This window comes from Tachyglossus aculeatus, chromosome 1 (assembly GCF_015852505.1).
Source record: "Tachyglossus aculeatus isolate mTacAcu1 chromosome 1, mTacAcu1.pri, whole genome shotgun sequence".
Lineage (NCBI taxonomy): Eukaryota > Metazoa > Chordata > Mammalia > Monotremata > Tachyglossidae > Tachyglossus > Tachyglossus aculeatus.
This window is the reverse complement of record NC_052066.1, coordinates 65,182,795-65,195,519: the sequence shown is the minus strand read 5'-3', so window position 1 is coordinate 65,195,519 and position 12,725 is coordinate 65,182,795. Positions and strand designations below refer to the sequence as shown.

The 12,725-nt window shown below is 41.8% G+C and overlaps 1 protein-coding gene across 4 annotated transcripts in view; it reads right to left on the bottom strand.

The window, feature by feature from the left end:
• Positions 1 to 1,108: 1,108 nt before the first annotated feature.
• Positions 1,109 to 12,725, bottom strand: part of TRA2B (transformer 2 beta homolog) — a 37,265-nt gene continuing 25,648 nt past the window's right edge. For 3 of the 4 annotated variants that reach the window (XM_038743291.1, XM_038743392.1, XM_038743442.1), the window contains 6 exons: positions 11,114 to 11,302; positions 9,521 to 9,636; positions 7,754 to 7,837; positions 4,056 to 4,142; positions 2,611 to 2,684; positions 1,109 to 2,162 (listed from right to left, as the gene is read on the bottom strand). In XM_038743291.1, the coding sequence (XP_038599219.1) occupies positions 2,152 to 2,162; positions 2,611 to 2,684; positions 4,056 to 4,142; positions 7,754 to 7,837; positions 9,521 to 9,636; positions 11,114 to 11,302 (561 nt within the window). In that variant the 3' untranslated portion in view covers positions 1,109 to 2,151. The remainder of the gene's footprint in view (positions 2,163 to 2,610; positions 2,685 to 4,055; positions 4,143 to 7,753; positions 7,838 to 9,520; positions 9,637 to 11,113; positions 11,303 to 12,725) is intronic. The other variant, XM_038743321.1, reaches the window with a different exon arrangement.

Sequence of the window (12,725 nt, the reverse complement as noted above, 5' to 3'; positions counted from 1 at the left end):
TTCCCAATTTAATTCCCTTCAGAATTTAAATTCCTTCGGACTTTCGGACGAAGGGAATTAAACTTTGAATGTGACCCACACCTGGCATGGTCAACTTGACCATTTAGGACGTTGAAAGTTGAATTGTGTCAAGTGTTTATTTATAAAGGATAGCCCACTCCCTCCTGGTCCTTCTCTCTCTCCCCCTCTCTCAAGTTCCTTCAGACCCATGGCCACTTTGCACAGAGCTCCTAGGTAGCATTCTTACTGAACCAAGAGCCCTACCAGAAAACAAAGATTAGGACATTGTGACTTTTCAGGCTAAGGCTGGGTTTAGGTAGCCTTAATTAAGCAAAGTTCTTAATACCGTTATGTATCCCAACAAGTACCCGGGATGTTATGGGCTCATGCACCCAGGTAATATTACTGCAGAACCACTTTTCATGCGCAAGTTCTATGTGAATCACAAGTGAGTTAATTTTTTTTTAAAAAAATTGATGCTTCAATCTGATTTTTCTCTTTATAGCCCAGTGTCATATACAGCTACACAGCCTGAATTTTTAATAGTCACTGTATGACAGCTAATTTTTCCCTTGTGCCTTCAGCCAAAATAACACTAATTAATAATAATGATGGTATTTGTTGAGCGCTATGAGCAAAGCACTGTTCTAAGCACTGGGGAGTTTACAAGGTGATCAGGTTGTCCCCACAGTTTTAATCCCCATTTTACAGATGAGGGAACTGAGGCCCAGAGAAGTGAAGTGACTTGCCCAAAGTCACACAGCTGGCAATTGGTGGAGCCGGGATTTCAATGCACGACCTCTGACTCCGAAGCCCGGGCTCTTTCCACTGAGCCACGCTGCTTCTTTGATCTATCTTGTATAAGCTGGATGATGTGGAAAAACTAAAAGAAACTATCTTGTTCAACAGCTGCTTACTTTGTGGGGCAAAAGTTTGTGCCTGGGTTCATACGTGGTAGGGGGTGGGGTTATTTAAATCTAGGAAAATACTAATAAGGACTTTCAAGCACACAACTGGAACCAGTTTTTTTTCTCCCCTCAGCAGGAACCCCTACCCCAAAATTAGGGTATTTTTTTTTTTCAGGCAAATGGAGAATGCCACCAGGTTGTTGTTTTTTTTCCTTGTCATTAACAGTTTATTTAAACACAACTCTTGAAACATTTGAGTGAATTTGGCCTCCTTTGGTATGCAAAGGATCTCAAAACTTAATGACTTTTTCAAAACAGGCACTGCCTTTTCCGGTCACCTTTGAAACTGTTGAAATACTTTCAAACGCTCCCTTCTCCCATCCTTCACTGTGAAGCACCCACTATTGTTGGTTAAGTCTAAAGTCAGAAAAGCAAAGAGTATACGTGTGGTGGAATGTATTAAGTCACCCACTGATAACTAATTGAAAGCTTGACATCATCACCCTTACAACAGCCATTCATGAGAAATAGTCTTTTCCTGGCTTACATTAGGTTAACTCTAGTCCTCTCCCCTGCTACTGTACAGACTATATAAAGGCTTGACAAACTGAACATTTAGACAAGCATTAAGCAGCAACGGTGTAGAAATTATCTTTAGTCTTAATACTAGCAGTACAGAGTTACACGGTACAATTGTAACACTTTGTATGTATATTAATTATTGTGCATTTTCTAATTAGCTGGGGGCGAAGGAAGGGCATTTTCTTAAATCTCTTAATTTTCCACTGACAAACGGAATTAAACAGTTTTGCTAAACATAGGTGTTCGGGAAAGAAAGTAAAAATCAACTTTTTATTGTTGCTTTTGCCGTTTGATAGGATTTTACACAGGTTTCGATCTCCTTAATACCCTGGAATCAGTAGAAAAAACCTTTTAAATGAAGTTTTGTACAATAGAAACTTCTCCGCAGTCAAAATCCAGACTGTAAAAAAATACATGCAAAACATACTTCTCTGAAAACACTTAACTCTGAACAAAGCACCAACTACACAAATGCAGAATGAAAACAGTATTTCAACTCCACCAAAAGTAGTCTTCATAAAAGGTGTAAAAGTCACCTATTCACTAGGCACTGTTCACTTTTAAACGAGACAATAAAAAAATATTGTCCACAAACGCAATTCCAACTGGAGGGCAGGTTTTTTTTTTTTTTTTTTTTACAAATTCTTCTAAAGTTCATGCTTTAGTAACGACCTGAAAACCAAGCAAGAAAGGGAAAGGAGTGTTAGTCAAGTGTAAAGGAATTAAGTATCACAGCCTAGCTGGGGGACTTGACTTTCTGATCATATTCCCCAAAACATTAAAAAACAAAGTTCATTTACTATGCTGGGGTAGTTCAGCATCAACAGGTTTCACTGCTACTTTCCTGCCACTACCCAGCTTTAAGTGGCAGGGCCATCGTGGAGGATGCAGTAACACAACCACAGACTTGGAACTTGTAGGGAAGAGGGGGGTAAATCCAGACCATACATAATCTATGGCACTTCAAGATTCAAAGTACTTGTTAATATTGGCATTACTCTTCTACTGAAAGGAAATAACCCCAAACGAAATTCCCTTATGTTCAAGATTTTGTATCTTTTTTTTTCTAAATGGACTATATGCAGCTGAATTAGCTCCAATTATAAAAGCGATTACTCACGGGGTGAATAAGATCGAGATCTAGAACGTGACCTGTAGCCTCCCCGGCTGTAATAAGGGGATGGTGATCGCCTTCTGTAAAAAAAGAAAAGAAAAGAAAAGAAAAGAAAAGAAAGGAAAAGAAAAGAAAAGAAAAGAAAAGAAAAGAAAAGAAAAGAAAAGAAAAGAAAAGAAAAGAAAAGGGGGGATGGGGCAGGGAAGAGAAGAAATGGGACATTCCAAGTTTAGGACCTCAAGAAACTCAATTCTATTACCAGATAATAGCTTGGTTATGCTCAACACCTCCACACTGTACTAACATCTGTGTAGATTAAATCAATTTTTGCAATACCCAGGAGTTGAATATATATATATATAGATAGATAGATAGATAGATATAGCTAGGTATCTATCTATATATATATGTATGTATATAAATAAATTTGGACTGCGACCGAATTGGACAACACCAAGTTTCCAAAACGTTCCTATCAGTGATCTAATTTCATCCTTACACAACAGTCTTTGAAGTATAAACTCCCAAGTAATCATCACTGAGGAAACAGACTTACACAACAGGCCAATGGCAAAGAGAACGGAACTCAGGTTTCCCGATCCCCTATTCATTCATTCATTCAATTGTATTTATTGAGCGCTTACTGTGTGCAGAGCACTGTACTAAGCGCTTGGGAAGTACAAGTTGGCAACATATAGAGACGGTCCCTACCCAACAGCGGACTCACAGTCTAGCCCAATGCCCATGCAGTTTCCACTAGACCACCCTGCTGTATTTAGCCAGAAATTAACAAAGGATAAAGTTTTGTTTCAGCAGGTTAAATTTTAGCCAAGGTTTGACTATCCAGGGGAGAGAAAGGAGAGTTGAACTTCTCAGATAACTTTCCTTGAAACTAAATTATAGCACTGCTTCCCTTTTCTCCTACCAGAGTTGCTAACAGGTGTAGAATGGATTTGGCTTGAGTTGTCTCCATATTAGTTAGCCTACCGGACCCCTGAAAGGAGATCACAGTAATTGAGGCAGGGAGAAAGAACCTGCACAATCCAGAAGGCGATTAGTCCTATAAAAATGGTAGTGACTATTAAAGGGGAAAAAAAAGCAATATAACTATCGACCAAGAACTCTGAGTTATGATTTTCCACTCCCCTCAAAAAATCTCAACTTTTAAAGAACCCACCTAAATTGACTCCTTGACATGGAATAAAAGTTGTCTAGTGCAAAAACTGTCTGCTAATCCAAATAAACGCTATTCTACGGCTTCTTGTAACTGGGTTTTTTTTTTTTTTTGGAAGCCAAATGAAACTGCAGTGCCATGCTGTAACGAACAATGGCACCCTATATAACAGCCCTTTTACTTACACTTTTTCTGAAGACTAGAATGTTTTAAACCTAAAGTATTTTCAACCAATCCATCATTCACTGCCTGGACATTAATATTCCTCCTAGCGTACCTGTAAATCTGATCTCTGTCTTGGGCAGCTCTCCATCCTCCTCCTCCTCCTCCTCCGCCGCCGCCGCCTCCTCCTCCACCGCCTCCTCTGTAAGATATAAGCAAAACAATTTTTGAATTTTCATCTATTTATTTAAAAAAAGTAAATGCGATACGATGAAATTCAGAAGCAACTAAGCAGAATTTTTACGTTAAGAATTAATTTTCATCAAAACACATTTTTGAATGCTGCATTTCAGCCTATGAATTCACAAAGTGCAGAAAGCAGTTGAAGAGCTCTCCCTGGTGGCTGTAAAATCCCACTTAAACCAAAGTCTTGCAGAATTAATTAACAATGTCCTTCATAATACTAAAAGTCCATCTGAAATTTACTAATAAGACACTGCATGACCAAACTCTCGTTTCACCTAATTTTCTATGCCCATCCTAGCAAATACTCTCCAGCCCACCCTCTGCAGTTTAGACAGACACCATCCATGCTCATTCTCTCTCTCTCTCCTTTTCTCTAAGAAGTGCTAACTGGTTTGGTGTTTGTAGTTTGTTACCAATTTACAGATTTTTTTTACTTTAAAAAAATAGTTCTCGCAAATATAATAATAATAATAATGATGGCATTTATTAAGTGCTTACTATGTGCAAAACACTGTTCTAAGTGCTGGGGAGGTTACAAAGTGGTCAGGTTGTCCCACGGGAGGCTCACAGTCTTCACCCCCGTTTTACAGGTGAGGTAACTGAGGCCCAGAGAAGTTAAGTGACTTGCCCAAAGTCACACAGCTGACAATTGGCAGAGCGGACATCTGAACCCATGACTTCGGACTTCAAAGCCCGTACTCTTTCCACTGAGCCATGCTGCTTCTCTATATGAAAGGTGCTTGAAAATTTAGGTTTTTTAAACCTAAATGCTTCATCTCAAAAAAAAAAAAAAATCAAACAACGCATTACGAAAGAAATATATGTAAGGTGGTTGTAAAACTCACCCTCTCCCAATCCTCTAATTTCCCCTCTCCCTTCCTGACCCACTGAATCTTTGCTGATGTCTTAATGGCCCTAGAAGTCTTAATCAGCTATGCCCACGGTCTGACTAAAAACTGTCTCTGGCCGATTTACCCCTTGAATTGTGAGCTGCAGTCCGTTCTTTCCCTTCCTTCAAGTAAAGGAAACCGATACAACTCCCTTGATTAGTGGACAGCAAAATCCTAAGTGGCAACATACTAATGCCACCCGAGAATTTTCACCTACTCTGGCTCAAAATGAGCCTCTCTTCTCTGTAACCAAACACTGGCAGCAGAGATGGAAGGTGAGAATAATGACCGGCGACAACTGTGATCGGTGAGCTGAAGAAAATCGAAAGCTCGCTGTGGGTAGGGAACTTGTCTACCCACTGCTGTACTGCACCCTCCCAAATGCTCAGTACAGTGCTCTGCATACAGTAAGCGCACTGACTAACTGGCACCTAGAAATACTGCATCCCAGAGTCACTGGAAAAGTAAGGAAAAAGTGTATAATAAAGGGAACTGTGATTAGTGCCACTTATTTCTTAGCAGTAAACAGCTATGCTTGTTAAAAATGAGCTTGTATTTGCCTCTCTAACGTTTGAAAGCTTGGTATTCATCCCTGCTAAACCAGTGTATTCACTGTTTGCCAATCTATGCTCAGGGGACATTAATTCCTCCGCTGCCTGAATTATTTATTCAAAAAGCCCAATGTACCAATTCGTAGAGAACCAGATTTTCTGCTCACCCTTAAACTACCCTCCATCACCTCCCCAAAACACAAATCGAGACTCCCCCCAGGACTGAGGTCCTAAAAGTACATGTATGCCGACGTACGACACCAGAAGATGAAAATAAAAAGAATCCCACATGCATAAAGGAAAGGGGCAAATCTACGCGGTTCACCAATTCCAGTAGATGTTTATGCAGATGTTTTAGGTACATAATTTGGACCCATACAATCAGAACTGATTTTACTAAAGATAAACAACTCCATAATGCAGTTTCTTTTCTAGCAAAGCTTCACTCTGCATCTTTTCACGCTACCCACAACATTACTTCACACTAATCGGATCAAAAACACAGTAACAAAGGGCTCGACTACAGAAATATACTTAAAAAGAAAACCTGGATGCTGCTTTGGCTTTTCATTTGAACCAAACATCAGCAATAAATTACCACCCACAGTGGAACACTGTTTAGGTCTGATGGCGTCCAACATGGTTGACTCACCGTAAATAGTCTAACCATAGCCAGACATTTCTTTCAGTGGGAGGAATTAAAATTGGAACGCTTTCCTTTCATCAGACTTCATGGACTATCTCCCAACATCTTTAAATGCAACCCTACATTTCCCCGAATACCTACACTACAGAACATGGGTGGCCCCAAACCTCACGGGCTAGAGAGATACAAACAAAACCACACAGCCCAGAGTGGCAGCACGCTCCCAGACGCTCCTTGTCTAGGAATCCGCAGCCCCGCCAAGCTGCTGTTTGGGACAGCGAAAGGGCACGTGATCAATTAATCAATCATATTTATTGAGCGCTTACTATGTGCAGAGCACTGTACTAAGCGCTTGATGCCTTAGTGATGCCTGGGTGAAAATGTAGTGGCAGAAAGAACCTGAGGTCCCATCTTGGAGCCAGTCTCCTCTAATTCACCGAGCCCCAGTAGGTCAGGGGGTGAGTGGTATTTGTCTGGGTCCTGCAGCCCTGCCTCTTTATAATGCCCTCTAGACTGTAAACTCATTAAGGGCGGGCAATCTTTCCATTTATTCTGTTGTACTGTATCCTCCCAAGCGCTTAGTATGCTGCCCTGCACTTAGTAAGTGCTCAATAAATTCCACTGATTGATGGATTCATTCTGTCCTCCCAGCTCCTAATCTCCATCGCTTCACATAGCTACACATATGATTGATGGATTGACTGATATCCCTTTCAGAGACAGGGATTGAGGCAGAATGGTGCACTTTAATGGGGGTGGGGAGTCCTAAAAGGAATGATCTAGGGTGTAAGCTCATTGTGGGCAGGGAATGTGTCTGTTCATTGTAGTGTTGTACTCTCCCAAGTGCTAAGTACAGTGCTCTGCACACAGTAAGCGCTCAAAAAGTACGATTAAATGAATGCATTACTGGATCAGCGAGATGCTCAATAGAGCCTGCTGCCATGGTAACAAGCAAGTCTCAGCATGTTACCTAGCTGGTCACCATAAGATGTCATGCAGTGGTAGACTGCAACGAGTATAAGCCTCGGAGTCAGAAGACCTTGCCTCTTGTAAGCTCTTTCTGGGTAGGGAATGCGTCTCCCGACTGTTGTATTGTATTCTCCCAAGTGCTTAGTACAGTCCTCTGCAGGAAGTGCTCAATAAACAGCCTTGATTGATTACTGTGTGGTCTTGGACAAAGCACACACTTCCTTGGTGCCAAGGGTCAAAGGTAACCTGGTCTACAGATTGGTCTGTTGAAAAATCTTATAAAAACCCTGAAAGCCGCTGAAACCCTAAAGTCAAATACTAGCCAAGTCAGACAATCGATATATCCAGCACATTCACTTCCAATAAATCAAATTATCAAAGCTAAATTCCAGAGTCAAGCTGATTATCATAACCAGGCACATGGACAGCCAGAATTATGTAATCACATTACACTAGAATTTTGTCATTTAAAACAGTCCTCAAAATGACTTTTATAACAATGCCGACTTACCTATATGATCTGCTATAATAGTCCCGATCATCATATCCTCTATCGTACCCTCTATCATAGTAATCTCGTCGCCGGGAGCTGCCGCTGTGAGGAGAAAATAAACAAGATTAAAGTGTTCCTGAACATTCTGCAGCAAACAAACGCAAACATCTTTTTTTATTATTGGCACTCAAAGCGCGTCACTCTTTTATTGTGCATATGTTGAAGAACAGTTGTAAAGCAATATAGTCATCTGCTTAATTGCAGCTAAACACAAGACATATTCCTTAAAACGAGATGCAGGGTGGCTCAGTGGAAGGAGCCCGGGCTTTGGAGTCAGAGGTCACGGGTTCAAATCCCCACTCTGCCACTTGTCAGCGGTGTGACTTTGGGCAAGTCACTTCACTGCTCTGTGCCTCAGTTACCTCATCTGTAAAATGGGGATTAAGACTGAGCCCCACATGGGACAACCTGATCACCTTGTATTCCCCCCACCCCCGGCACTTAGAACCGTGCTTTGCACATAGTAGGTGCTCACAAATACCATTATTATACATATAAAGTTTGGGGGTGTAGATCTGCCCAAAAGTAAATATGGAATAACCTCAGGGAAACTGCCCATTAGGATGGCTGGAGAAGCTCTGGGAGGAAAGCAGTACAAAGCAGCACGGCCTAGTGCAGGTCTAGGATTCAGACGGACCTGGCTCCTAATCCCGGCTCTGCCACCTATCTGCCCTGTGACCTTGGGCAAGCCACTTCACTTCTCTGTGCCTCCCTTACTTCATCTGTAAAATGGGGGTTAAGACAGAGCCCCACATGGGACCTAGACTGTGTCCAACCTGATTAACTTGCATCTACCCTAGCACTTAGTAAGCACTTAAATAGCAAACCCACCCCCCACCCCAAAAACCAAACAAGAAGCCCTCCCCCCACTACACCCAAAAGACAGTGTAATGCCCATCTCCATTAACTTCCGAGCCCAGATGTTTCAAATCTGGGGCCACCACCTTAGAATGCCTAAGGATTGACTTTCCATTTCCATTACTGATCATTTCATACTACAATACCACCCCCAACTTGAATGTCACGATCTTTTTGAGGTGGTCACGTCCTAACTTCAAAATTGTCATGGAAACAGCAGGAGGAGGTACTAGAAAAGGACCGCCTAGGCAAACTGAGTTTCTTAAGTGTAGAATCTAATCTTGTCAATTCAATATAATGTTGTCTCTGCTATTTACTCAGGAGCTCATTATCTGTCTGTGTTGGGAACTGAGGGAGAAGCAGCATGGCTCAGTGGGAAAAGCCGGAGCTTGGGAGTCATAGGTCATGGGTTCTAATCCCAGCTCCATCACATGTCTGCTGTGTGACCTTGGGCAAGTCACTTGGCTTCTCGGAGCCTCAGTTACCTCACCTGTAAAATGGGGGTTAAAACTGTGAGCCCCACTTGGGACAACCTGATCACCTTGTATCCCCCCCAGAGCTTAGAACAGTGCCTTGCACATAGTAAGTGCTTAACAAAAGCCACTATTATTATTCTTCACATCCTTCAAATTATTTAGGTAAGGCAGAAAGTTCAGCAAGAGGCCTCACCTTGAATGTAACGAGTTTTTTTTCTAGAAAAATCCCATTAATCTCCACAGGAATTAGTGGCAACCTCAGGTGGTAACGAGGGAGGTGGAGGGTGTGGTTCAAAAAACTGTGGGGGGGCAGTTGCCCTATGGTTATGACCACACTTGCCCATTTCTATTCCACGCTAATGAACTTCTTGTAAATAAAATAAAATCTTACTAAGTAGGTCTTCCCATGTAGATTCCAGGTGTTGGGGTGTGGGGTCTTTTCGTTATAGAAAAATCCACTCTGATTCTTCGCCCATCAAGTTCCATTCCATTGGCACGTTCTTTGGCCTTAAGTCATATTCACAGAAGTAGACAATAGTCAATATGGAGCAATACACATTTAATGACTTTTTTTGTCCTACTAATGGGACTCCATCTAGTAATACAGCCTTGTTACCTACTCCAGAAAATATCAAATAGGTCAGGATCATTCAAGGGGACGGAGTGACAAACATTTCGGGTTAAATCCTCATGCTGCAGGGGTAGTAGAAAGGAACGGTTAAACTACAATGCCTAAAATTCTGGCCAACTGACAAGACACTTGCCCATCTTGTTCGCCTTTCCAAACTTAGGTGTCAGAACCGAAAGCCGCTAGTCAAGGATATGAATGAATTTGATCAAACTAAGACCTAGGAGCAAAATATGGAAGTGATGTTATCGGCTGCGTTGTTTTGAAATAACTAAACCTCCTGTTGGAGGCAGAACAAAGGGAAAAGGAGCTTGAACTAATTTCCCCAGGAAGCAAAGTGGCTTGGTTTCCTGACGTTTATCCTACGTTTCTCAGCAACCGAAGGGACTGTTTGCTGGGTGGAGTTTGCTTGTTTCTTGGGAAGCCTGAAGCCTAATGAAATCTTTAGGACTCTGAAGAAGAAGGCAGGCTTCCTTTAGCACTGAGAAGATTGACCCTCTCTCTCAGTTGTCGCCCTATGGAAAGGTTAGACCAGAGAAAGAACTACCTGGTTTTCTGGACATCTTTTAGCTGTCTCTCTGAATTTTAATCCTTTTCTTTGAAGTAAAAATGGCTTGTAAAATACTGTGCCTATCCACTTCCTCAATGCATGGTGAATATGGTTATATGGCTTTCCAAAAGGCTTATGCAGGGTTTCAGTAAAAATTCTGGGGATATCTGGGTAGCAGAGGGATTTTTTTGTACTCTTCCAAGATACAAGACTATGGACCAAACCTAACACTGGGTTAACTTTAGTCAACATATGAAACAGTCCTACCAGCATGTGTGTGTGCAGTGGAAAAATTTGAAATGCTGGCTTTGTTGATGAAAATAATGAGGCTGACAAACTCGGGGGAAACGGAGGGGTTGATTGCAAACTTGTGATAGGATTATTAGGCTATATTGTTCCTATCCAACTGGAGGGGGAAAAAAAGATCATCAAGCTTTGAGCTTTCTAAACCTCACCCCTTCCCCCAGACCAGTTACTTTTATTTGGAATATTGAGGACTCAGGTATTTATTTGTTCCAAAATAAAATGGGATAACTTCAGGTAAGGGTCTCCAGGGGACTGTTAAAGTATTAATGCTCCCCAGTTTATTACCAAGAAGCCAAGATTTTACTACCTACTAGGACTTAATTACAACTACGGAATTGGTTACATTGCCATTGTTTTCCAAAAGGCACCTGAAATATCACCTTCCATTTTTACTGCTTAAATGTTAGTAAAACAATTTCAAATAAAGCTAAGTGTTTTACATTTTCTAAGGGAGAATGATTGCTGCTAAAAAGCATAAAAGTTACAACAGCAAGACTTACTTCCTTGGCATCATCCACATTTTCAAAATACACAAACGCAAATCCTCTCGAACGCCTGGACTGCTGGTCATATACAATGGAAACATCAGCAATTGGACCATATTTGGAGAACACCTCTCGGAGATCCCTCTCTGTGGTGTACAGACTCAAGCCAAACACCCCAAGACAACAGTTTGGATCAGGGTTTGCCTGTTAAAATAAGAGAGTAGGCTAAACAAATGTGGAATTAACACATACACACATTTCAAAAGGAATTTTTATATTAGCAAAAAAATTAAATAGTCCATTGTCCCTTCAATGCAGCCCCAGCGGATTTCAGGGATAAACAGACAAATCCTATAATGCTCCATCTTCCAGTACTCACTCCTACCTAAACTCCTAGAATGGACCCTATATACTGGTTGCCTTAAATTTCCTCTCCTCCAATTCCCTTCTTGATCCTTTGCAGTTGCGCTTTTGACCCTTTCACACCACCGAAATGGCTTTCTCCAGGTCACCAATGACCTTCTAACCAAATCCAAACGGCTAAAATACATCTTGACTCCCCTTTTTATTGCCTCTAACACTGCGAAATATTCTTTCCCACTAAAAAACCTTAAGGCAGTAGGAGCAGTAATAGTACTTACTAAACTCCTACTGTGTGCACAACACTGTACTATGCACTTGGAAGGGTACGATATAACAGGATTGTTTGGTAGACATGTTCCCTGAAAGAGCACTGGCTTGGGAGTCAGAGGACGTGGGTTCTAATCCGGGCTCCACCGCTTGTCTGCTGTGTGACCTTGGTCAAGCCATTTAACGTGTCTGTGCCTCAGTTATCTCATCTGTAAAATGGGGATTCAGACTGTGAGCCCCACGTGGGACAACCTGATTACCTTTTACCTACCCCAGCGCTTAGAACAGTGCTTGGCACATAGTAAGCACTTAAATACCATTATTATTATTACTATTAATGAGTTTACAGAAACAGCTCCTCAAGGACTTCTCCCATTGCTCATCCTTTTTAATGGTATTTGTTAAGGGCTTCCTAGATGCCAGGCACGATCCTAAGCAGTGGGGTAGGCAGACAGAATAATCTGGTTGGACACAGTCCCTGTCCCATCTAGAGGTCACAATCTTAATCCCCATTTTTCAGATGAGGTAAGTGAGGTCCAAGAAGTTAAGTGACTTGTCTGGTCCCACAGCTGACCTGTGGCGGATCTGGAATTAGAAGCCAGGTCCTCTATCTCCCAGGCCCATGCTCTTTCCACTAGGCCATGCTGCTCCTCCTCTTTCCATGAATGTCACTGACGGCTGTTTGAGGTCCTCTATATGATTTTTACCCACTCTATCAGGAAGCTCATCTACCAATGTCATTTCACTACCACCTCATAGCCAATAATTCCCAAATCTATGTCTCTAGCTCTGTCCTCCACATCCTCATGCCCCCAGGATATTTCCACTTGGATGTTCCTCCTCAAGATGGAAAACAGATAAAGCTCTTCACCTTTCCCCATCTCAGTTACCAACACCATCATCCTCCTTGACCCGGAAGCCCAACTATGACGACATCCTGGACTCTTCACTACCATTCGATTCTCACTCCACTATCAAACTCTGCCAGTTTCCCTTG